The 23196-nt window shown below is 39.8% G+C and overlaps 1 protein-coding gene across 4 annotated transcripts in view; it reads right to left on the reverse strand.

Moving 5' to 3' along the window:
* Nucleotides 1-23196, reverse strand: part of ezrb (ezrin b) — a 40630-nt gene that overhangs the window by 2375 nt on the left and 15059 nt on the right. For all 4 annotated transcript variants that reach the window (XM_074685357.1, XM_074685355.1, XM_074685356.1 and 1 more), the window contains exons 4-13: nucleotides 19597-19692; nucleotides 16758-17032; nucleotides 15707-15790; nucleotides 15477-15623; nucleotides 9450-9546; nucleotides 8817-8980; nucleotides 6250-6380; nucleotides 4401-4561; nucleotides 2559-2651; nucleotides 1954-2199 (exon numbers count right to left, since the gene is read on the reverse strand). In XM_074685357.1, coding sequence (XP_074541458.1) covers nucleotides 1954-2199; nucleotides 2559-2651; nucleotides 4401-4561; nucleotides 6250-6380; nucleotides 8817-8980; nucleotides 9450-9546; nucleotides 15477-15623; nucleotides 15707-15790; nucleotides 16758-17032; nucleotides 19597-19692 — 1494 coding nt within the window. The remainder of the gene's footprint in view (nucleotides 1-1953; nucleotides 2200-2558; nucleotides 2652-4400; nucleotides 4562-6249; nucleotides 6381-8816; nucleotides 8981-9449; nucleotides 9547-15476; nucleotides 15624-15706; nucleotides 15791-16757; nucleotides 17033-19596; nucleotides 19693-23196) is intronic.

Here is a 23196-nt window from a genome sequence, read left to right on the forward strand (position 1 = left end):
GTGTTTGTCTGGAGATCCTACATGTCACCATGGCTGCATTGTTTACATGTGAACTCAGCTGTTAGCAGCCTGTAGCATGTCAATGCTAACTGGTGTAAGGCCTGATGTCTTCTCACAAGGTGAGGAGAAGGAGGTGAGGACGACGTGCTGGTTCTCAGGTGTGAGCTAAGAAGTGAGGACATGGACCTGTCCTTCCATCCATTGTTATTGGGAACATAAGATCTATCTCCAATAAGATGGATGAGCTAACTGTGCTAACCCAGCAACAGAGGGAATACCAGAGGGCAGAGTAGCATCATGCTATTCACAGGCATGGCTAATGGAGCTAACATCAGACACCAACGCCACATTGGAAGAGCTTCACCTGCTGTGAGCAGACAGGATACAGGAGACAGAGATGGAGCATGACTGAAGAAGCTCAGTCCTGGACCCTGTGGAGGTGGAGGCTGGCTGAACTGGAGAATGATGGACAAGCTGTCATCATCTATTTTCTTATGGACCTTTTTGCACTTTCTATATACTTTCTTACTTTTGTTTTCTTGATTGCTGCTGTGACTTCAATTTTGTTGAACTTGTTACAATGACAATAAAGTTCTATTCTATTCTATTCTATTCTATAATGCTTGGATAACCATGCGCCTGTGTGTTCAAACTGGGGTTTGTGGGTTTGACAAGTACTTTTGGCTGGCTGGCAGGAGCAGATCCAGGGCCCACTTCCAAATCTGCTGAGTAGCTTTCTTCAAACTTCAGTGAGGAATGTTTAGGGTATGTTGAATATATTGATCGCTGTCTTCTTCTACTTTGCTTAACTAATGCTGCACTGAATCACTTGTCATCTTGACACCAGTTTTCCTCTAAAAACAGTCAAAATGTCAGCCTTTCTAAACGATATCATCCAGCTGTTGTTGAATCAGTATTAATCACAGTGGATAACATTACTCATTCAGCTTTAAACACTAGATGTTTCCATGCCAAACGTTTACACCGAGTTTAAGTAAAACTGCAAAAACTGAAATCTAAGCAAGTGTTTCTCACTTTTTGCAAATATTGTCTTTTTAGATTTAATATATGCTGTAGAAAACTGAGATCTTATCAAGTGTTTTTTTTTTTTCAGTGAAGAAAAAATCTTTTTAGACTCAACCTGACATCAAGACTAGAATAAAGTCTTAATAAAAGTACATTTTCTTACCCCACTGGCAGATTATTATACTCATTACAAGCAATTCAGACCTCATTTTTGTCTTATAATAAACTGAAACAAAACATTTTTCTGGGTGGGTCAAGTGAATGTGGCTCACATTAAGTCTAAAAATACTTTTTTCACTGAAAATAAGACAAAAAAATTTGATAAGATCTCAGTTTTTTGCAGAGTGAGCCACACTCACCTAACAAGTGCAGAAAAAAGTCTTATTCAAAATATTAAAAGACAAAAAAAGATGCTTTTACAGAGTAAAAAAATCTGCCAACGATGTACGAAAATTCCTTGAAATCAGAAAAATGTTAAACAAGTACATCTTATCTCACTGGCAAACTTTTTGACAATCAATAAGCAGTTCAGGCACCAGTTTTGTTATATCTTGAAATAAGACATTTTTCTGGATTTGTCAGGTGCTTATATTATGCTGAATAAGGCTGTTTTTGCTAAAAATCAGATTTTGAAAGTAGCTGCCTAACCAAGCGTCCTATGTCTGCACTGTAAGATTTGACCGTTTGAAGTGAGAGACATGTCCGTCATCAACTGTTGGATTTTGTTGAAAGTCAGCGTTCCATTGCAGCACGACAGGTTTCTGCTTCTCACATTAAAACCAACATACAATATGTTGAATAGTATCTCTTTTTTAATTTGTGTAAAACCATCCTAAAGGGAGCACAGACAGCTGCTCTTCACATCCTGTGAAACAAAGTAAAAAAATGTTTGTTCTTCATTTCTACTTCAGTTTTCAGAGTCCTCACCTTCAGTTGTTTCTGCACACGCTCGTTCTTCTCGGCCTCTGTGAGGCGATCCTCCTCGTTGCGGTGGTCGTTGATGCCTTCCATCTGCAGGTCGGCACTGTGCGTGCTGGTGTTCTCCTCGCTGTCGCTGTTGTCGTCCATGTGGTCGTACATTTGAGGAGGGGGAGGTGGAGGGGGAAGGGGTGTCGTCATCACCATGTGCAGCTCTTCCTTGGTCTTAACCAGATCGTCCTGGGCTTCCTTAGCCTTAGCAAAGAAAAACCACAGAGAGGATGGAGGTGTTACTCTCTCTGAGCTGTGGCATGGAATCTGATTACTTTTATGTTTAGAAATGTTTACACACACTAACAGAAATATGCACCAAAAAAAATTAGCAATGAATCTGCATGCCTTTTTCTTATGAGTCTGTTTTGTGTATTTTGATTCTAGAGCTCAAGAACAGAAAGTCACAATCACTAACTCGAGTTTTAGGTTTTAAATGTAATAAAAAGTGAAAAGTAATCTGACTCCAGACCCTGCAGCTGTTCTGATGTGAATTAACGCCTCTGATAACAGAAATATTTGAGAGCAGCTCAATATGTTGCTCTGTGCACTACAGGACTTACCCTGAGCTGCCATGAGTCTGCCTCAGCCTCCTTCAACCTCTTGGCCTCCTCCAGCTGATTGATCTTCGATGTGAACTCTGAAAGCTCGGCAGCCTGAAAAGAGCAGGAAGAAATGCTTTCTTTAACAAAAAACACAGACACATAAAAGTGGGTGGATAAGAACATAGAGCTGAATTAAATCAGGCTGGCTCTTTGAGACTAAGATCAGAGGCCTCAGTCCAGATACAGAGAAACACACAGCGTTTTCAGTCCCTCTGCGTTTCCGTGTAAACGCAGATTTTTTTTCACTGCGTTTTAGCGTTTTTAGATGAAACCTTGTCGTGTAAACGGGGCCTTAAACTCTTGAAACCCACAGGAGCACCAGCGCTTCCACTTTACAGGTGCTCTTTAAATTATCGTAACTCCTCAAACATTTAGGCTAGCAAGAAAATTCAAGACAGTGATACCCGGGGTTCAACCTTCCAATCACAGGCAATAACTGATGCAAGCTGTTCTCATTTTACAAGTGCATCCATTACCATAACTCTTCAAACATTTGGGAGATTTGAAAAAATTCAAACACTTCCCGAAAGAAGAGAAGATGGGCCTTCCAGGCATTATTTCAGACTCTTTTGAGACTGAAATGTAAAAGAAAAAACTCCAGGTGGCCTGTATGATACTTGGTTAATGAAGGGTTACAACCCTGCTAACATGACTTCAAGGGGCTGAGCTTATAAACATGCTGAGCACCTTAAACTTGTAAAACTAGCAGCAGCTTGGCTTAGCGGCCCTCTGGTCTTGTTCTATCCACTAAAAAGTGTCAAAGCAACTGTTTCTTTCATTTTCTAAAAGGTTCAAATTATTTTTTACAGTAACTTCACTGCAACTTTCTTTTTGATAGATATTTCAGCAGCCTTTGTATTGTGTGCTGCAGATGCACTAATGAAAGACACTGACTGTAGTGATTACAGGAGAAACTAAACAGCTACACGTAGGAGGAAGGGAGACAGAGAACATCTTTTCAGTGAGCTAAAATCTTGTAAATAACACTCTGCAAATAGAGATTTTTTTTTTCAATGTACGAACTCTAAACAAGAAGCTTCTCCAGCTGAGTATTTATAATTCACTAAACTTAGAGCCCCCATTAGAGGAGAGAACAAAAGTGAGCACAGAATACTCCAGGTATGAAAGAAGCTTTGGAGTGGAGCCTCCTGATGAAATCAGACACTGGCTGTTGTGGTACATTCTTTCTCACCATCATTACAATGTGGACAGCTTGTCTTTCACCACACTGAACTAACCAGAGGCTCAGCGTTAAAGACTACACGTGCTGTAGCTGTGAACGTCTGTGAGGACCCTGAACACACTCATACAGCGGAGCACTCTGCCCTGAAATTATGTGAGGGGTGTTGAGCTGGAACACTGGTGCTGCAGAGACTCAGTGAACTGTTATGAAAAAGTGAAGACGTTCTAACAGGAGGGCTGCGTGTCTTTTCTGTCACAGTCAGTGGATGTGACTTAATCCACTGCACAAGCCTCTTAATAGGGTTTAAGGAGGCAGGGTGTCACAGCAGGTGTTTGTGACTGTGTGGTAAACACAGATTTACTGTGGAGGCTGTTAAAGTGGGAGATGGAGCAGCTCACAGTCTTGTGGGTGGTCCACGAGTGAGTGACTCTAGGTGAAAAGGACAGTTTGTCTGGGGCAGTGGGTTGTTGTCCAGCTGGACACTATTCACACACTGCTCCATACACCCCCCCAACAGGAAAGATCTGTCCTAGAAGTTTAAGATGATAAAAAGAGCAGCATCTGCAAAAACTTTGTATAATGTGCTTTGTTTCAGCACAGAGTCATGAAATACTGACCAGCTGCTCCTGACTCTTCTTCTGGTCCTCGGCCTGGCGAGCCAGCTCCTCTTTGGCCAGCAGGGCGGCCTGGCGCTCTCCCTCCAGACGAGCTGCCTCTTCCTCTGCTTTCCTTCGCTCCTGGTCCAGCATTATGGCCCTCTGGAGCTGCTCCTGAAGATCTAAAATCGAGATGGTAGACAGGAGACTCGTGAGACAAATGCTAAGCTGCTGGTGTAGATCCTTTTTTTTCCTGACAGTTCATAAGATACTCAAAGACACAGAGATTCATGGATCTGAGTATGTCTCCATGCAGCGCTCCACAGTTCACTTAAAAAAATATCTGTTCAAAGCTTGAGAGGATAAGACACACACTGCGGGGATCTAATACTAGTTTTTTTTTTTAGGATTTGGAAGCCATTTTTTGATGTTGTAAATACTTTTCAGTTTCACAATATAGCATAGTGGAAGCTGTTCCTGTTCCTCAACTTATTAAGAGCATCCTTCTTTTTTATTTATTTTTTTTTATCAGCTTTTTTAATCATGCCTTTGTGTTCAATCCCTCTGAATGTGTTTGGAACTGCTAAAAAAAATTATATATTTTTTAATAATTTTATTTTCTATTTATTATTTTTTTAGTATTTCTTTAAGTATATATTCTTACTTTATTTACATATCTTAATTTTTATTATTATGTCATCTTATTATTACAATTATTATTATTGATATTATTATTTACAGTTAGTTTTTTACCCGTTTTTCTCCATTTTAGTTTGTTAGCTTTTCACAAATTTACTTTTTTATTTATTTATTTATTTTTGAACATCATTTTTATTTTATCTATATATACATATGTATGCCTTTCAATTCAAACTAAAAACTGAATAAAAAGAGTGTGAAAAAAGAAAAATAAATGTTAGTTTCATGGGGTCTGCTCTATTCAGACTTAATGCAGGGCTTAATGTGTCAAAGTGAACCGGATAAAGTACTTAAAAGGAGTGTGATCCTCCAGCCAGGGGCAGCTAACACGTAACGTTAAGCCGACATAAACACACAGTGTCAGCCAACAGGATAAAGGCCAGAGGGCTGTCCTGTCTGAGAAACTCTCGGCTGAAATTTAAATCAGGCTGAGCTAATCTTTAATGAACTGCTGTTAAATGTTAAAAGAAAATCTGTGTGTGTGTGTGAAATCAAAAACTTAAGTGTGAAAAACAGCTTGAGCTCCTTCTACAGGAACGTTTTCTAAACACTTTCCTGACCTGTCGGTGGCTCTCACTTTCTAGCATATTGGAAATATGTGCTCAGTGAAGAAGAAAGAAAACTGAATGAAAAGTACAGAAAATTTCAGCATTGATGCTCTTTTGAATGTCTTTTGAGGTAAAGAAGTAGATTCAACCCCTCGCCCTATCAGAAGGATAAAAAACTCTGCTGCACCAAAATAGTAAGATACATTCAAATTTGTATTTGTGCATGTATCATCTGAAAGTTTCCCTGATGGGGAGTTTGTTGTTGCCTGTTTCCCTAAGATATTCCTGTCAACACTGAAATTTAAACAATAAAGCAACTAAATTTTACTTCAGTGAAATATCAGATTTTTTTTTTTGCCTGTAGGCAAAGTTGAGACAATCACAAACAGATGAAACAAGACCGAAAAGTCCCACTAACTTTAACAAGATTTGTTTTTGGCAGTATATATAGTCGATAAATGAACTTTAATCAGCTCAACAAAAGAAGAAAATTTTATTATCACTCATTTTGTATTTAGCTCATATTTTTAACCTCCAGCAGCTTTCACCACTCAGTGTTTACAAAACAAGCGCACACAGCCTGTTTGCTTCACTCTCAGCGACCTACATGGCTCTCTCCTCACCTCTCTCTGCTTTCTTGGTCTTCTCCTCAAACTGTACGAGCCTCATCATCAGCTCCTGCTTCTCCTGCTCCATTTGCTCCTTCTCTCTCTCGATGGCCTCCCTCTTCTTCTTCTCGTTCTCCAGATGGGCCCTGCAGATAAGACACGCCGCTGTGAGCCAACAAAGAGGGCTGACAGTGTGTGATGCATGCTGTGGTTACTGCTGACAAACAACAGCCCACACACACATTTGTACACCAACATACACAGATTGATAACGTGGAATGAGCAGGATCTTCTCCCACTGTTTCAAAAACATGAACCATCTCTGCATCAGTCAGTCACACACACACACAACACATTGAATTCTAACTATTTAACACTGAATCACCGATCAGCAATACCATCACCACAGTGTAGGCCTCCCTTCTTAAAGCTGCCTGACCTGACTAGACAGAATCCACTTGACCTCTGCTGTACTGCTGTGGTATCTGACACCAAGATGTTAGGAGCACATCCTTTTATTCCTGTAACTCCAAAGGTGTGGCCTCCATGCATTCGACTCTGTTGTCCAGCACATCCAACAGACGCTGTACTGAGGTAAGTTCAGGGGGACATGGTCATAATTCTCTAGAACAGGGGATCCGCATGACATCCCGACTAGTCATGGGTAGGGATGCACGATATATCGGTATCGGTTGATGTTGGTCATTTTTTTAAACATATCAGTATCAGCCGATGTGTACTCATCAGCTACTGGACATTTTCAGAGCATCTTGAATGATCTTTCAAAGCCCAAATAATATTGTTTTCTATGACTATGTAAACACCAAAACCCCTCAAGAAGAGTGGACCCTCTTCTTTTATGTCTCTCTTCCTGTTTTGCATCCAAAAACAGGAAGAAACATACTTTTTTGATCACGTTCATCTCGAGTGCTCCATCCTTTGATCCTCTTCATGGTAGTCTTTTCTCACAATTGTGCCACTGTTTCTCTCTGAACAACCTCGACACATCATCTCAAATTGTTTTTTACCAATATTGATTTCAGTAAATATTGGTTATCAGCTATAACAGCAATATAAATATTGGATATTGGTTTCGGACAAAATTTAGATGTTGGTGCATTCCTTGTTTCAGGCCATGTCAACACATAGCTCAGTATTCAGGAATCCGCATATATTTTTATACGTTTATGTCTGTCATCCACACTAAGCTGCAGTTTTACGTCACTAAAAACATTTTTTTTATGAAAACTTCAGTCAAAGCGAAGATTTTGCAAAACTCTGGGAAACAGGGAAAACAAAGTTTCAAAGGTGACAGCTGAATGACAGTGCATCATTCTGATTCGCCAGCACAGGTTTCACATCTGAACAACACTGCCAAATATAGGTTTAGCATGCTTCGAGCCACACTTATTTGCGGATTTTTACGGTGCGTGTAGATGAAAGTGTTCTTAAAAAATGAATGGGTGGGGGATATTTTTAGTTTTTGAAAATACCTGACTACATGTGTAGATGGCCACAGGATGCACAGCTGATGCATTGTGTTCCTTAATTCCTTCATCACTTTCATCTCTTTTCAGTGATTCGAGCTCCGGCATCAATGAGCCTTTCTCTGGTTCACCAGCTTTCTTTCCTCAGGGCAACTTTTGGTCGGTACTGACCACAGCAGATGTTGTGAAGACATTCTGACCTCGTTGTCTAAGAATTTCAAGTTGGCTTTAGTCAAAGTTATGCTTGCTCATTCTGCTAACATTACATCTTCTTCAAGTGATGAAATGTTAACTTGATGGGCAAAACTGCAAACCCACAGTCTGGTCCGACTAATCTCTCTGTACAGATTTGATCCAAGTTGATCACTTCTCCTTTTGGATGACTACAGTATGAATTTCTTATTTTCTTGATAAATTTAACATGTTTCAGCCCTAAACAAGCCATTTATTTACATTTACATATTCATTGATGTGCCATATGAACTGCTTAGTTCACTAAGTTATCTCTGCCTTTTATAGTTATTTATCCTAAGATCCCCTTCAGGGTTTAAATAAATTTTAAATAGCACTCTTGAGGGACTCATCCAAACCACCTTGTAGCTGTTTGGCCTTTGGCCCAGCTCTGACCACTGTGAGCTTCTGTATGTTTGAATCCTCACACTCTGATGATCTAATGGCTCTCCTGCTGGTATTCACAGCGCTGTCTGTTGCCGTTACATCACCGTGTTTGAACAGCTGTCCGGAGCAGACAGCGAGCTGGCAGCTGAGGCTGAAGCTGGAGCTGAGACAGGGGGTCACATCCATTCGCTTACAGTTCAGCTCATACAGGAAGCACCTCTCACACAATTGAAGAGGAATGATCTAAAAATTCCCAGCGGATGGAAGTTTCATTGATGCGTTGAGCGTGTTGTTTGTTAAGATGGTTATGAAGGCCAAAGCAAGGTCAAGCTATACTTGAGTGCTCTGCTGACCATCTCCTGGCGTCGCTAGCATCATAAAGCAACAAACTAGAGCTAGAGGAAAACTAATGTAATATCTGGGTGTGACTGAGAAGCTTTTTCTGGAAATGTTTTCAATCTTGAATGTTTTGCGTACCTCTCCAGCTGTTTCTGCTGCTTCTCCTCCCGAGCCTGGGCCTTCATCTGCTGCACCTCAATCGTGTCTGGCTTGCGACGGCGCATGTACAATTCGTGGTTGCCCATGCACAGCTGCAGGATGCGCTTGTTGATGCGCAGTCTCGGAGCATAAAACACAAAGTCCTGGAATATTCAGAGGAATAAAGCGTAAGGAATAAGGAGAGGAAAACAGAGCAAGTAGGCTGAATGAGGGTTGCTGTTAGCTGTCTGCTCATTGTGCTCTTACTGATAAAGAACAAAGACGCTGGTAGAGGCTCTGAGCAGGTACAGGGAACTTCTAACACTAATTACTGTTACAATGAAAGGTAAAACAGCCTGGCTTGCACAGATAAGGTACACAGCAGTTACTTTCATGAGAGATTTCACCATCAATAGCATCCCCTGTAAAGATACGCTAGCTAGTCTCTGTGTTAGATATTACAAAAGGTTTTCCTATTTGCCAATGAGAAACATGATGCCATAGGCAAAGCTGAAGCCTTTTTTTCCCCCTCAGTCCTTAAAAAAAAAAAAAAAAACAATTCACTCTCTTAAGAGTTTATTTTTGGAGTTTAAATATAAAGATTTTAAGTCAAAAAGCTGACTTATTACTCACAGGGGACTTTTTGTCGATGGGCTTGATGATGAACTTCTTATCGTTGAAGGAAATGTTTCTTATCTCACTCCAAGGGAAGCCAATCTTTGGAGTCAATCTGAGGAAGTGAAGATAAAAACAATTATGTATGATTGCAGCCTCAGAGTATCAAAGATGTTAAACAGCTGCTGTGCAACCCGTAATATCATCACAATATTTATATCATTTTTTTCTTCTATTTAAAGGTTCCATATTATGCAAAAATCACTTTATTAAGTCTTTTAGTGAAATTTGTGGGTCTTTGGCTTTCCTCCCAGCCCACAAAATGTGATATTTAATGACGAAAGCTGAAGGAGCAAGTCTGACCTCATTGGTCCACCGGAGCGGACCCCCCTCCCCCCTCCCTGCCCTCCCCGCCCACTCTGCCCACTCCCCGCTGCTGGAGAGAAATCTCTCCAGCAGCAGGGAGGAGAATGCCTAAGTTGAAGAACCATCACTGCTTTGTTTTTGGCTGTAAACAGCCACATAGTTCCATGCACAAGCTTCCTATCTCCAAAGAAGACAAGTCTAAGTGGCTAGAGTTCATTAATGAGAGAAATATGCCAGCTACACTCAGTAAAACTGTGCATGTGTGTGCTAGTCACTTCACGGCCGACTGCTTTTTCAACTTTGGACAGTACAACAGAGGGCTAGCAAATAGACTGGCCTGAATCCAGGTGCATTACCAACCACCCGAAATGTGAGTATTTTAAATGCTGTGTGCTGTGGAGCAGATGAAAGAGCTTTTCCTCAGTGCCCCCCCTGTCTCTGTGTTAGCTTCAGGATGCTAACTTTAGCTGCAGTTAGCCTGTTGTTTTAGCCTGTAATGTTACGGTAAACGAGCTTCGCTGTTTTCTAAAAATTGTGCATTCTGTGACGTGAAAGAGTGGGGGGTATTAGCGGTGGCTCTTATACATATTTATTTACCCACTAAATCAGACCGTTCTGAACAGAGGGGCTATGAGCCTGGAAACGATGCTGCTGTGCTTGATTCATTGGCTTTTTGGACCAAACATGTTACTAACATTTCATGAAGACATCAGTGATCTATATTAAACTGCAGAAAAGGAGCAGAATATGGGACCTTTAAACAACTTCAAATGCTGAAAAATTGATTAAAAGCAAACAAGTGAGGCTGCCTCCAAAAGCCAAAAAAACCCTTCCTAAGAGCTCATAATATAATGTTCTATTTTTACAGCAGAGATGAGCACATTTACAGCCCGGTATGGGGTGTTTTCTGTAACCATGACCCAAAATGTAAGTTAAAAAAAAGTAATTTAACCTGAAATGTAATAACTGGTCAGTGGTGTAACCAAATTGCTAAGCCTGAAATCCAATAATGTAACAACTGACCTAAAATCTAACAACATGGCAAAAAGTTATTACATTTTGAGCTTAGTATCTTATTTTATTCAGGTTTTATTAAATTTTCTATATCACGTTGGGCTCTAGCAAGGCGTTTTGTATTATTAGGCATTTTGGGGGGCTGAATCAGCTAAAATGATCGTGCATTGTAGCTTTTTGAAGGGCTTTGGCCTCAACTACTCCTTAACCACTTTCAAGAGTATTCCAGAGTAATTGCAGTCAGCAACTAATATGGCTGCTGCCATCTTTGGGCTCCAACTCCCCCTCTTCAGAAAACAGTGAGTTGCTGAGACTATGTCCTTGGTTTTTTTTCCCTTAATAATCCATGCAGGATTTACAAACCACACCGTTCATTGTTTTGTCATGGATCCACTGCTTTTGTCTGACGAACTAATTTATGGTTTGAGATGCTTCAAAGAAAAATATTTAGTTTACTAATTCAGAAGATTTTCTACTTTCTTCGACATAGAGGACTAAAACATTGGTATTATATGTCTAAAGTCAGTTGGTCAGACAGGGCACACTAACTGGAGAACCTAGGGTGTGGCTCCACGTTCCATTGTGCCAGACAAACTGAACGGATGCCAATCTCATTCAGCACAATACAGAGTAGCACTGTAAACACTGCAAAGCTGATAGTGTCGTAATCGAGAAAGGCAGCCATCCGCCTTACAGCGAAACTGCAGTGCTCTGAAACCGTACCGCCTGAACTGGAATTCCTCTCGATTACTGACCTTGACACATGCTTGTGGAATTAAGGGAACAATGTTGAAGTCATCTCAGGGATAACATATTTCTGTCACAGTGGCTGGTTTATTGAGGTGTGCTCCATTGATAGATCAATGTTTGTAGAAAATACTTCTGTAGTGATGCGGTTAATACAACCTTGCTCACAGCTTGCAGATTTAGAAAACGAGGTTGTTGAAAATATCCAGGAGGCAGGATTCGCAAATAAGATCTGTGCATCTCAAACCCATAAACTTAGAGTATCATTCGTTTTCAGATACTGAAGAGCAAAGGAAGAGTCTTGAGGCTTTAGAGCCCACCACCTGTCCACTGGATTGTCAAAGCTTCTACATTTTACCAAAATTGGTGTTTTCCCCACTGCATTCAAACAACCGTGTTTCATCCCACTGCACAAAATACCCACGTCCAAGTCAGCCCAGGTTAAAAAGTATAGACTGGTTTAACTTTAGCACACATCTCAGGCCAGGTCTCAGCACAACAACCCATTTGAAAAAAAGTCAGTCTTGTTTTAAGTCGAGCCCCTCTACTGAAACTTTCCTTCTGTTGCCGACAGAACCACTATGATAAGTCTGAGCTGCTGGAAAGACCTCAGATCTATCTCTCCTGATTCTGTGTACTGCAACAGTGAACCACCAAATCCTCCACTCCACACTCTCTCTGGTGTTGTTTTTTTCAGGATCTCTGCACTTCACTGCTTTATCTCCTACCTCACAGGAAGAGCTTTTAGAGTCATTAGCAAGGTGTGTCAAAACCCCATGGCCCACCATCAGGGGTGCCTCAAGGGTCGGTGCTTGGTCCTTTCCTCTTCTAAATGTTCATCTCCTGACTTGGTGCAATTATCTGCTCTCATGGCTTCTTGTACATGATACCCCGCTCTCTGTCATCTCCACTAGATGAAACAACTGTCTCGGCTCTATCTCATCCTTGATGATATTTACAACGGGAGGAGGAACGCCACCTTCAGCTGAGTCTGTCAAAGACTGAGGTCCTTGTTATTTCAACCAGTCTTTCCACATAAAAGCACATCAATGTTCCAGCTTGAATCCACTGAACTTATGCCGACTAAGAATCTGGATGTCATTGCGTTCTGATCTTTGCCATGAGCAGCTATGAGTAGCGGTGTGCTGATCAATCTAAAATATTGATATACTGATGCCAATGTTGGGTTCAGTAATTATCAATGTGTGAGTGTACAGGTTGGTACTTAAGTTTCAGTTTCTCTTCTCTAGTGCGAAATTTAAATTTAAACACACTAACAAACACAGTTAATCTTGATTTGAAAATTGGAAATGTTTTGATTTTCATTTTATGTCATTTTGTTTATGCGTGAGAGGAAGTGTGTTTGTAAGACCACGGGTGTGATGAGATGTGACTGGTTGGCCACCCCTGCCCTCGAACTAACTGCTGGTTAGCCAGAAAACCGAAGCTCTTCTGATCTTCAGCAAACCCAAAACAGCAGATTACTACAGGTTTACACACCCTTTTGCCAGCAAAGCTCAGCCAGAAAGGTGCCAGGCACTTTCATGTGAACAGGGCCCAAAGTCACTAGATAGACTCTTACTTTTCAAAGTTTTGCCTTTGGTAAAAAGCGTCAAAAATACTTAGAGACTCTTTGTTTGTTTTTTAACTCCCTGTTCTGCCCAACCAACACTAAAAGAAAATATTGTGTTAAGATAAAAAATATTGGGTAATCCTTGAAGCTATGTTTTTCATTTAACAAAAAAAGCACACATTTTGGAATAATCAGAATTGCAACACATACCCAAAAAACTATGGTTGAAACTGTTAAAGCACATAATCTATGAGCTGCTACTGCAATATTTTCAAATTATGATTTATCTGTAGAAGTTTTTTAAGTTATTAAATAATTAAACCTTTATGACCTACCACATCAAGTCTGTCAGAGCATATCTTTTTACATTTTAAAAGCTTTAGTGTCATTTTTGCATGAAACTTTTGCTATACATCAACACAACACTTATATTTCAAACTTTAATGAAATTTATAGACTTGTGCCCAGACTAATGAAATTTCTTTAAAAAAGTGCAATAAACCATATTAAAAAAATTACACATTTTTTAAACACAGATATATTATGATTGTGATAAGATGATAAGATTTTTTTTAATAAAAGCTTTTAAAGTCTTTAAGGGCTCAATATGTTAAGTGTAAATGTATATTCATAAACGTTCTGGTTTGTCACCATCATGTGGACGTTCAGTTTATAGTCAAAGTGTCACAAGAAGACCAGAAGGAAAATTGATGAGTGTTTGACAAACTCATATCAAATGCAATCATCTGACATTTTCCTAATCAACTAAAAACTAAATATGCATCTGTTTCACTTATTAAGTTTTATTTCACTCTGATGGTTGCTGGGATCAAACTTTGGAAAAACAAAACGTCTAAAATCTGCTACAACAAGCAGTACTGTGGTCAACAGTAGATCACAAGGAGTTAAACCGGCACAAGACAGAGCCTCGGCAAAGCCTTTGGCTGCACTGCTGCATTGTGGGACGGCTGCCCTCATTGGAGAGACAGTGCTGTAGGTTAGCCTCACATTCTTAAGTGCCGCACAGCTTGAAAAACCAGTCGGCGTAGCCATGGTTACAGCAGAGGGCACCGTGGAGGAGAGGCATTTCTTCGCTGATCCCACAGAGCGCATGGAGACACAGACCCACACAAGGACCCAGCTTGTGCTTCTACATTATGTTTCTCTCTTTTGTTGTGCTAAATTTTAGCTGAAACAAGGTCAAATGAGAGTGTGTGAGCTTTAACACAATAGCAGTGGAGTAATTAAACTATTTAGAGTTCCTTAGAGATGATATAAGAAAAAGAATTAACCAGTAACCCTTCAATTAGAGGCCTAACTGTGTCATTATCCTGTCAGCGACTGGCTGTGTTCATTTCTTCCACTGAGGAGCACAAGTCGACCACACTGCTTTCAACAGACGCAGCGAGAGCAGTGAGCTTAACATGAGGAGAGTTTTAATGTGGCCTTTGAGCCTGAGCAGCAGCAGAGAGAGTGCGAGAGGGAGGGGGACAGAGAGCTGCAGGGATTTGCAGCTAAGGGTCAGTGACTGAGAGGAGAGTCACCTGAGATGGAGTGCTCCTCTAACACAGTCAGTGCACTCCACTGCACATGAGGCTAGCAGTCAGCCGCAGGAGGTCTCAGAGCTCATTTAAACAAATGGAGGGTGATTACCTCCCAACCTGTCCTGAGCTGTAAATAAAGCAGCAATCACGACCAACACTAGGCTGGACTCTGCCTACACCCTTACACACATCTCACAGAGCGGGTTGGCCTTGAAGCACATCACGAACAAAGAAAAAAACGTATTTCTGGTGTTACTCTGCTTTGTGGATGAACCGCAAGAACATCTCCAGGTAACAGGTGTGGGAAAAACTCAAAGAAGAAGAAGAAGGTCACATGTTTTTGTGCTTTGAGAAGCAGTTTTATCATTCAGCAGAATGTGGAGAAGTAATCGTACCTCTATAAGCAGAGGAGTGAACAAAAGATGTCCTACTTCTCTCCAAGACAATGATACACTCGCTTCATATGAGCACAGTTATATGCAGCAAGGACACAACTCCCCTGTGATAATTTATCTGCTTCTGAGTCTGAAAACCTTCGAATCTCAATATTATTTTACATGTGGTGAGTTAAAGACCTTAGAGCTAACTTCTTTGTTTTAATATTCAAGCCTATCTTCAGAGATACTCCTCCCCATAGGCTGCATCCATTAGACCTTCATTGTTATTCCTGTCATACTGTCTGCACAGTAACAGGAATAGTGATTAAGTGCAGACACGGACCTGGCCCAGCCAGTTTAGCTCTGTGTCACAGAGCTGCAGCTGCTTGGAGCAGCAGACACTTGAAAAAAACAGAGTGCTTACTTGTCCTCCTTTTCATAAATGTTGAGTCCCAAAGCGTCTACTCCCAGCCACAGCTCTGTTCCCTTCTTATTCTTTATGTCAAAGTAGTTGACTCCGTACATTTCCAGGTCCTGGGCGATCTTCAGGTACTCCAGCATAGCATCCTCCCTGCAGGACAAGAGATTAAATAAAAGATTACGGCTTCAGTGTTATGTCAGGTGCATTCATTAAAGAAAAGAAGACAAACTCACTTTAACATTCCATTGTGCTCCTCGTGCCACACCTGAATCCTCTCCTCCCACTGCTCTCTGGATAATTTGTGCTGCTCCAGGACTCTGCAGAAAAAAATGGGCAAAAAAATCAGATACGTGAACACAGAAGAGAAAAACAGACACGTGTATTTTTCAGACTATGCTCATATTTTACAAGTTATATTACATGCACTGTGCAGAGATGAAAATTCATTTTTGGATCTTTTAAAACCTTTTTCCCTCCTGTTTTTTTTTGCATTACTCTCAATGTCTTCCAAGATGCACCGAAGCGTTACAATACACAGAAAAAAAAAATTGGGGGCAGAATTTTTTGTGAGGCAAAGTTTTTTTTAAGATTAGTTTTGAAAGGGTCTTGTCTCTAAAATCGTATAAATTATTACGGATGTGTCTCCCTGTATTTTTTTTTCTCTATACAACCAAATAAAAGACATACAATATCTACAAATGTTGCACAATTCAGGAGAAATGTGACCTCTAGATCATTTCATGTCCTTCACTTGTTCCTGACACACCCATCCAAATCATATACTGTTCTTGAGTGAAACAAAAGTGCTCCACCTGCCTTTAACCATGAAAACACCAAAAAAACAAGACCACACTCTTTGCAGTGTTCATGCTGCACTTGAGTCTGTAATGTATCGTAATAATTTCACAAAGCTTTGATTTTCCTCAGGCAAAAGCAATTACTCTGTTTTTCTTAGTGGTTTCTTTTGAGCCTCAACACAGGTTTTTATTTGTGTATGAAAGCCTTGAAAGAGAAGAGGCAGCTCTGCACAAGCGTTATCTAAACAGATTACGGACAAACACAAACAGAAATGATAAAACTGTCTAAGCTATTACCCAGACACCTTACTTCAACTTCACTGTTCTCTTTTCTTTCCGTGGCGTACAGGGTGTGGGTAATTATGCAACAATTAGGTCATAAAACGACGTTAGTTCCTGCCAGTGTTCCAGTATAACAAGCTCAGAGCGTAACCAGAGATGATCTCTTTCTGGATTCAGAAGCGTCAAATCCAAACTCATATCTCACCTGTGTGGCAGCAGGCGTTCGGACAGCAGGTATCCAGGCCGGTGAATTTCTTTGTTGTAGTCTCCAAACTTGGCCTGAACAGAGTAGGAGGCCAGCAGCACGGCTGTCTCAGGTGGACAGTAAACCTCGTCACTCAGGATGCCCTCCTTCACCTGCAGGAAGAAAAGCTTCTGGGTGATGTCCTGGATCAGCTCCTCCGACACGTCCTCTGGGAAGAATTTGGAGCGAAACTTGAACTGCAGCGGGTTCTCCTTCTTCACATCCTGGGAAGAAACCTGAGGAGGAAGTATTAAAGAACACCCTGTGAGCAATTGGAAAACTAAGTGACTGCTCAGAAACACGCTAATTTTACACTCGTTACACTAAAGTTTTATTAAAAAATACACAGATTTCAGGTTTGTACAGCAAAAAATGTAACTGCTCCCTGAATGAGCACAGTCAAAGTTTCCCCTTTTCCACTTTTGTGCAACCCCAGCAATATATTAAGTGTTCAATGATGACAGCAGTGATACTTTTCAAAATAACTCTTTGCAAAATGAAAAAATAAGCATATTTCTGCTCTATTAAAAATGTTTAAATGTAGAAAAGCCAAAGAGTTTTAAGCTGATTATTATTGGCTCTCTTTTGGGTCCAAACATGATTTAGAATTTAAGAGTAGTTAAATTTATCCCTATTTAAAGGATAAATTAGTTCTTTCAGAGCTTGAAAATGTTTTATTGGTAGAATGTCTCATAAAATCAGTCACACATATCAAATATACCGTGTCAGTGTTTAGGACAGTTTAACACGTTGATTGGCACACTGCTTTTATCACACAAAAAAAGGTCTTCATCTTTCATGAAGTGGAAATACACCTAAAGTGTTCCGACCTACTGTACGTGTTTACACAACGTCCCTCTTCCTCTAATTACCAAACAGGAACCAGGTGGTCTTGATGGAGAGAATGGGGCCGGGAATATTCCAGTTTGAGCGTGTCATTGTACATATGAGCAGCAGCGCCGTGTCAGCACAGAGCGTACAGTTTACTGCTGCTGACTGAGGCCAGAACAACCCTCCCTCTTCCTCTCTGTCCAGCTTTCTCTCTCCTAGTGACCCTTGTTTATTGATTGTTATGGTTATAAAATGCAAAGAGGCAACTTTTAGAGACTACCAAGAAACACTGGCTTGGTTTCCTATTGTTGCAGTGGACATCTCAGCTATGAGTTGAAATGATGTGGTTCTTTTTGGACGAATGCCTTAAAATTTAAAATAATCAACAAATACAACATAAAATGAACAAATCTGAGAATTTGACACATAAAACATTTAATTTTGACACTTTTACCCTTTTTTTTTTTGCTGATGTTCAGTGTAATGTATTATTTCAGATTGTACAGGAGAGCCAAAAATAAGTCTAGGCGTTTTGCCTTGTTAAAGTCCAACAACGCCCCAAAATGTGGAAAAAAAAAACATTAATAAAACCCCCAAAATGTTATAACAATTTGTCCAAAATGCAACAACTTGCTACATTTTGAGTACTATTACATTTGTTTAATTACATTTTGGGTCAGTGTTACAAATCCGGCTCTGACACACTTGTTCCTTTTTTTGTGGGGTCATTTTTTGTGAGTTCTTATTTTATTAAATGAACCATTTTCAACTTTATACTTGCTGTATTTCTATAATGTACAATTATTTCACAGCTCAATAGTAGATTTTTTTTTAATTAACAACAAAAATAAAATATTTATTTATTCATTTCAGATCTGATTAGAAAGTTTTATGAACCTGGCATTTAAAATCTTTGGGTTATTGGGCATAAAACGATAATGAAAAGAATGGATAGATTAAAAATGGCAGTGATTTAAAAAAATGCTTGAAAAACTTAGTTTTGCATTCTCCTTGAATAATCAATTTTAAATTGAGAAAATTATTAAAAAAGAGGAAGCCAAGTCAAAGTAATCACCCATTTTGCTCACAATCATTAATCCAGTCTAAACCTGGCGTCTACATAACCCACAATGCAAATCATCTGCCAACAGATCTGTCCGGGGTTCAGGTCAATTTAATCTTTCACTGTAAGCCTCTAGGGCAAACAAGGGGCAAGCTTCAGAGCTCTTTTTTAAATGTAGTCTTTTTTCTAAGACCTTTCAAACAGGAATTAAAGTGGACAACAAACTGGAATTGTATACATGTTAAAGCTTCATTCTTCTGCCCTGATGCATCACAGACAAGAGGAGTTAAAATGTGAGCAGCCTTCTCTGACAGGGGTTAGTGGAACACGGTGACCTGCGGTAACTCAGGGACTTCGAGGCAGTTCTGGTTCACTAAAAGTTCACACTCCTGTCAAATAACCTTCCTCCAGCTGATTACATCTAGTGCTGCACTGATACCAAATACTGTCATACTAGTGGAACCACAAAACGGCATGTGAATATATATACGTGCTGTAATACTTTGGTCACTCATTGACTGAAAGGCAAACACTGGGGCTCTGTGTATCATTCCCTTTCAAAGAATTCAGTCTTTCTCTATTGTTCACAGAGTTTGACTCCTCAGGGAAAAGTTGAGACATACTTCAAACCAGGAGTGAAATGATTGTGTTGGTATGTAGGTGATAGGTGTCAGGATGTGTTGGAATTTCACTCAATGAGGGGGATTTATTGGCATTAATTGGAAACAACAAAATAAACTACGCAAGCAGGATGTCAAACTCAGTGTTTTCAAAGTCTTTCAGTTCAAATGGTTAAGAGTCAAGTACAATTTGAGCACAAGGACTTTTATAACGACCTCACACCCTTAATTAAGTAAGAATTATAGAAAAAGAAACCCAAACTGTCACTTTGTAGCTCCGACTCACCTTTTTATCCAGTTTTAGCCACGTGTGGTAACCTTTGGTGTCCATGTACTGAAGTCCGAAGTACCAGATCTCACGTAAGCCGATCGTTTTCACCACCTGAACAGAGAAAAGGAGTGTTCAAATACAATACTTTTGAAAAGGAGTGTTAAAATACAATACTTTTTAATTAAGTAAAGTTTGTAAGTCAACATGTTTTATTTCATGTGGGGTTTTTTTATGATTATTTTTTATCATTTTGTTTGTGAAAGTTGGAATAAATTGTGAAAAATGACAACCCCAGCCTTCACCAGCCCTCACTTTCTAGTTGGAGCACATCTATTTCTGTTAATGAACTACCAGATTGTTTCACTGTCGATCCCTAAATCCTTTCAACTCAATAACTTGTGCATTGGTAACAATCTTTACCAGGCCTTTGTCTTACAGGCCTTAAGACAAAGAGGAATTTATATAGTCAACCACAAGCCACATACTCCAGATAACAGCGTTTTCCTTTTACTTCTTCATATACTGATCCAAAGAACCTCTGAATAAGAAGCAAGTTTCTTGTGTTTTTATGGCAGACACATTGAGTGAAAATAGAAACCAATGATGAGATGATGATGCAAACATAGTGTGTAGATGAAAGTAACACGTTCACACCTGAAAATATCAATGTGGTTGTTTTCTATTAAGCAATGATGAATCAGTGATGGTTTCTTTCCAGCAGGGCAGAGCGCCTTTTAAGGCTTGAAGAAACTGGTGAGGTCTTATGACTCTCACCTTAAGGTGGCAAACCAGATTAATCTCCTGATAGTATTACACATTCACAGGTGTGAGTATCGGCTCAGCGCCTGAACCACTCGTAACTCCTGCCAGGACGAATCAATTACACTTTTAAATGTTTGTGGTTGGACGACATTTGGCAGAGGTAAAAAGATCCACAAAGAGGGGAGGCCCAAGAAAATCTTACTACTGGTCCAACCAATCATCGTTTATTACCCAGCTGTGTTAAATATTTGATTCTGATTGGTCAAACACAACGTAAAACTGATTTAGTTCTTAACAGCAAAGTTTCGCAAGGGTCAGCCTGATCCACCACGTCAAGTCCCAGCACACTTCACCTCTGCCTGTTGACCCTGTGGCAAAAACGTTAGTTTGGGTGAAAAAATATGTAAAGAGACGTTAAAATGATGTGTTGAGAGACTTTAATGAAGCCCTGTGGTCACTCAATGCATCACCTCAAACAGAACAACGCTAATGTCTTGGCTTAACCGTGAATGGGAAGGGTTTAATTTTAATGTTATTTGTATTAATAAGTAGTCCAAAGTAATAGAAGTGTGAAAAAATATTGACATAGCAATATATTGTTATACTTTGACCTGTGATACAATATTATTTCTTAACTTTTTATTTTTTGTAAAAATAAAAAGTCATGTTTTAGGTGAGTTGGAAGTGCAATACATCTACCCCACCTCCACTGTGGTAGATGGCGCCTACGAGCCATATGTTGCCCATAAACTGTACAATAAAAATAATCTAAAAGTATTTTTCAAAATATTTTATTCATGAACTTGATGATGTGGGAATTGATGCTGTGAACATCAGTGTCTTCTCTTTCTTCTTGGAACAGTAAGTTTAATATCATTTTAAGATTATTTTTTACTGTAAACTGATAAAAATAATAACCATCATGTTTCACGCAATATTACAACAAGTGACATTTATCAGTTTCACCAACTGACCACATCTTTCACCTAAAGGCTTTCTCTTTCAAATAGTTTTTTTGTGCAACATTAGTTTAATGTCACAGTAATTTAAGTGACAAACTTGATACACTTTGTGTTTTCAAGTTAAGGGTTTCTATGAAACAGTGCATCTGACTTCATTACTTCAAACACAAAAAAATATAAAGGTTGTTTTTAATCAAATAGAAAATCACAGTGAATCAAAATGTGATACAGTGTTATTATCATATTGTGACCCAAGTATCCTGATGCATATCATATCTATGCAAATACTCACCCCTTCTAGGTAAGTTGATTGAAAAATAAAGTTGAGTTAACAATGACATTTAATGGGGGCAGTTATAGACATAGTTTTTAAAAATGAAACGAAAAAGTCAGTCAACTTTTTTCTGCTACTGACAAGCTTATAACATTGTAAATGTTACAGTATAAATAAAAGGGTCATAGCCCCAGTCACCACCACACCTCAGAGGGCCTCAGATTTTTTTATTTAAAGCACTTTAAGAGTGTTGTCGCTATTTGCACTCCTTTAAAGTACCCCACTGCACACATCTGTCCACGTGCCACAGTATGTAAGAGCACACAACTGCATGATGAGGGTTGATCTTTAATAAAGTGGTCCTTTTGTTTGAGTAGTGAGGGGGAGTGATACAGTATGACCAGGGCGTGCTGCACGACCTGCATCCTGTCTCTGTCTGCAGGAGCAGACTGAAAGTGCCCCAGCTATGCAAAGAGTCTGCTCCAGTGAATAAAAATGAAAATTTCTGCCAAAAACTTCACATTATTAATATTTAGGAGGCAGATTAAGAACTCAGGTTAGATTTCCATTGCACTAGAAATACGTTTTCAGATGAGAAATGACGAACGAGAAAGCACAGCAGAGTTAGAAAAGTGAAAACCCAGTTATAGATCTGGAAAAATCACTCATGCTGCATGAGGAGTGATCATTTTTCCACTGACTTCTGGCAGTTTTAAAAGCTTGACTTGTCCTGGCTCTTAATGGCCTTCACAGAGTCATTTCCTATCAGATCTGTGTTGATCTGTGTTATATATGTATATATATATATATATATATATATATACCAACACAGTTTTTCTCTGTGTGTGCTGTGCAGTGAGACCATACCTAAATGAGTCGCTGCCAAATTCCCCACCCAGTCACCAGGTGAGGTACTAAGTTTCCTGGGAGAAGCTTGAACCAACAAACTGGCCCTTTATGATAAGCTTCAGCCAAGGTTAAAATCAAAACTCCCTCCTCCTCCCTGAGCGGCCGCCGAAATAAAAGAACTCAGGGCAGAATGACCTGGGAGTGGACACTGATTGCTGTGATGCAGACCTTTTCTGATGATTCTATTTAGAGCAACAAAAGAGGAAGACGAAAAAAAGAAAGAGCTTGATAAAGAGAGTGTTTCAGGCTGTATGTCACCTGTAATGAAAATCAGAAAACAATCAGCCCTTTCATGATGTTTTTTTTCACTGTGGGGTCTGCAGAGCAAAAAGCAAAGAAACAAAGTGGCCAACCTGTGATAGTTTCATAACAGTTTACCCAGGGTGTAGCTGTGGACTGCTCCAGGCAACAACAACCTTTGGCAACATTTGATTTCACCTAACAAACGTGGACTAGCTCCAGTGACATGCTTATTAAAACCTGCTGGCAGTGGTTACTGAACATATTACAGTTCATTAAAGGAGGATTACATCTGAATCTGGAGACACAGGTTTACTGAAGTAGCATCACAGCAGGATGATTTGGTGATCTGCCCTCAGTTTAATGGGTTGCCAAGCCATTCAAATGTTTGTTGAGAGTATGTGACAAGTTAGATACTCATTCAAAGTGGGGGCACTGAAAACATAAACCCTCAAAGCGGAACTCCAG

This window comes from Halichoeres trimaculatus, unplaced genomic scaffold (assembly GCF_033239565.1).
Source record: "Halichoeres trimaculatus isolate MK-OKI-2021-1 unplaced genomic scaffold, fHalTri1.1 fHalTri1_scaffold_13, whole genome shotgun sequence".
Taxonomy (NCBI): Eukaryota; Metazoa; Chordata; class Actinopteri; order Labriformes; family Labridae; genus Halichoeres; species Halichoeres trimaculatus.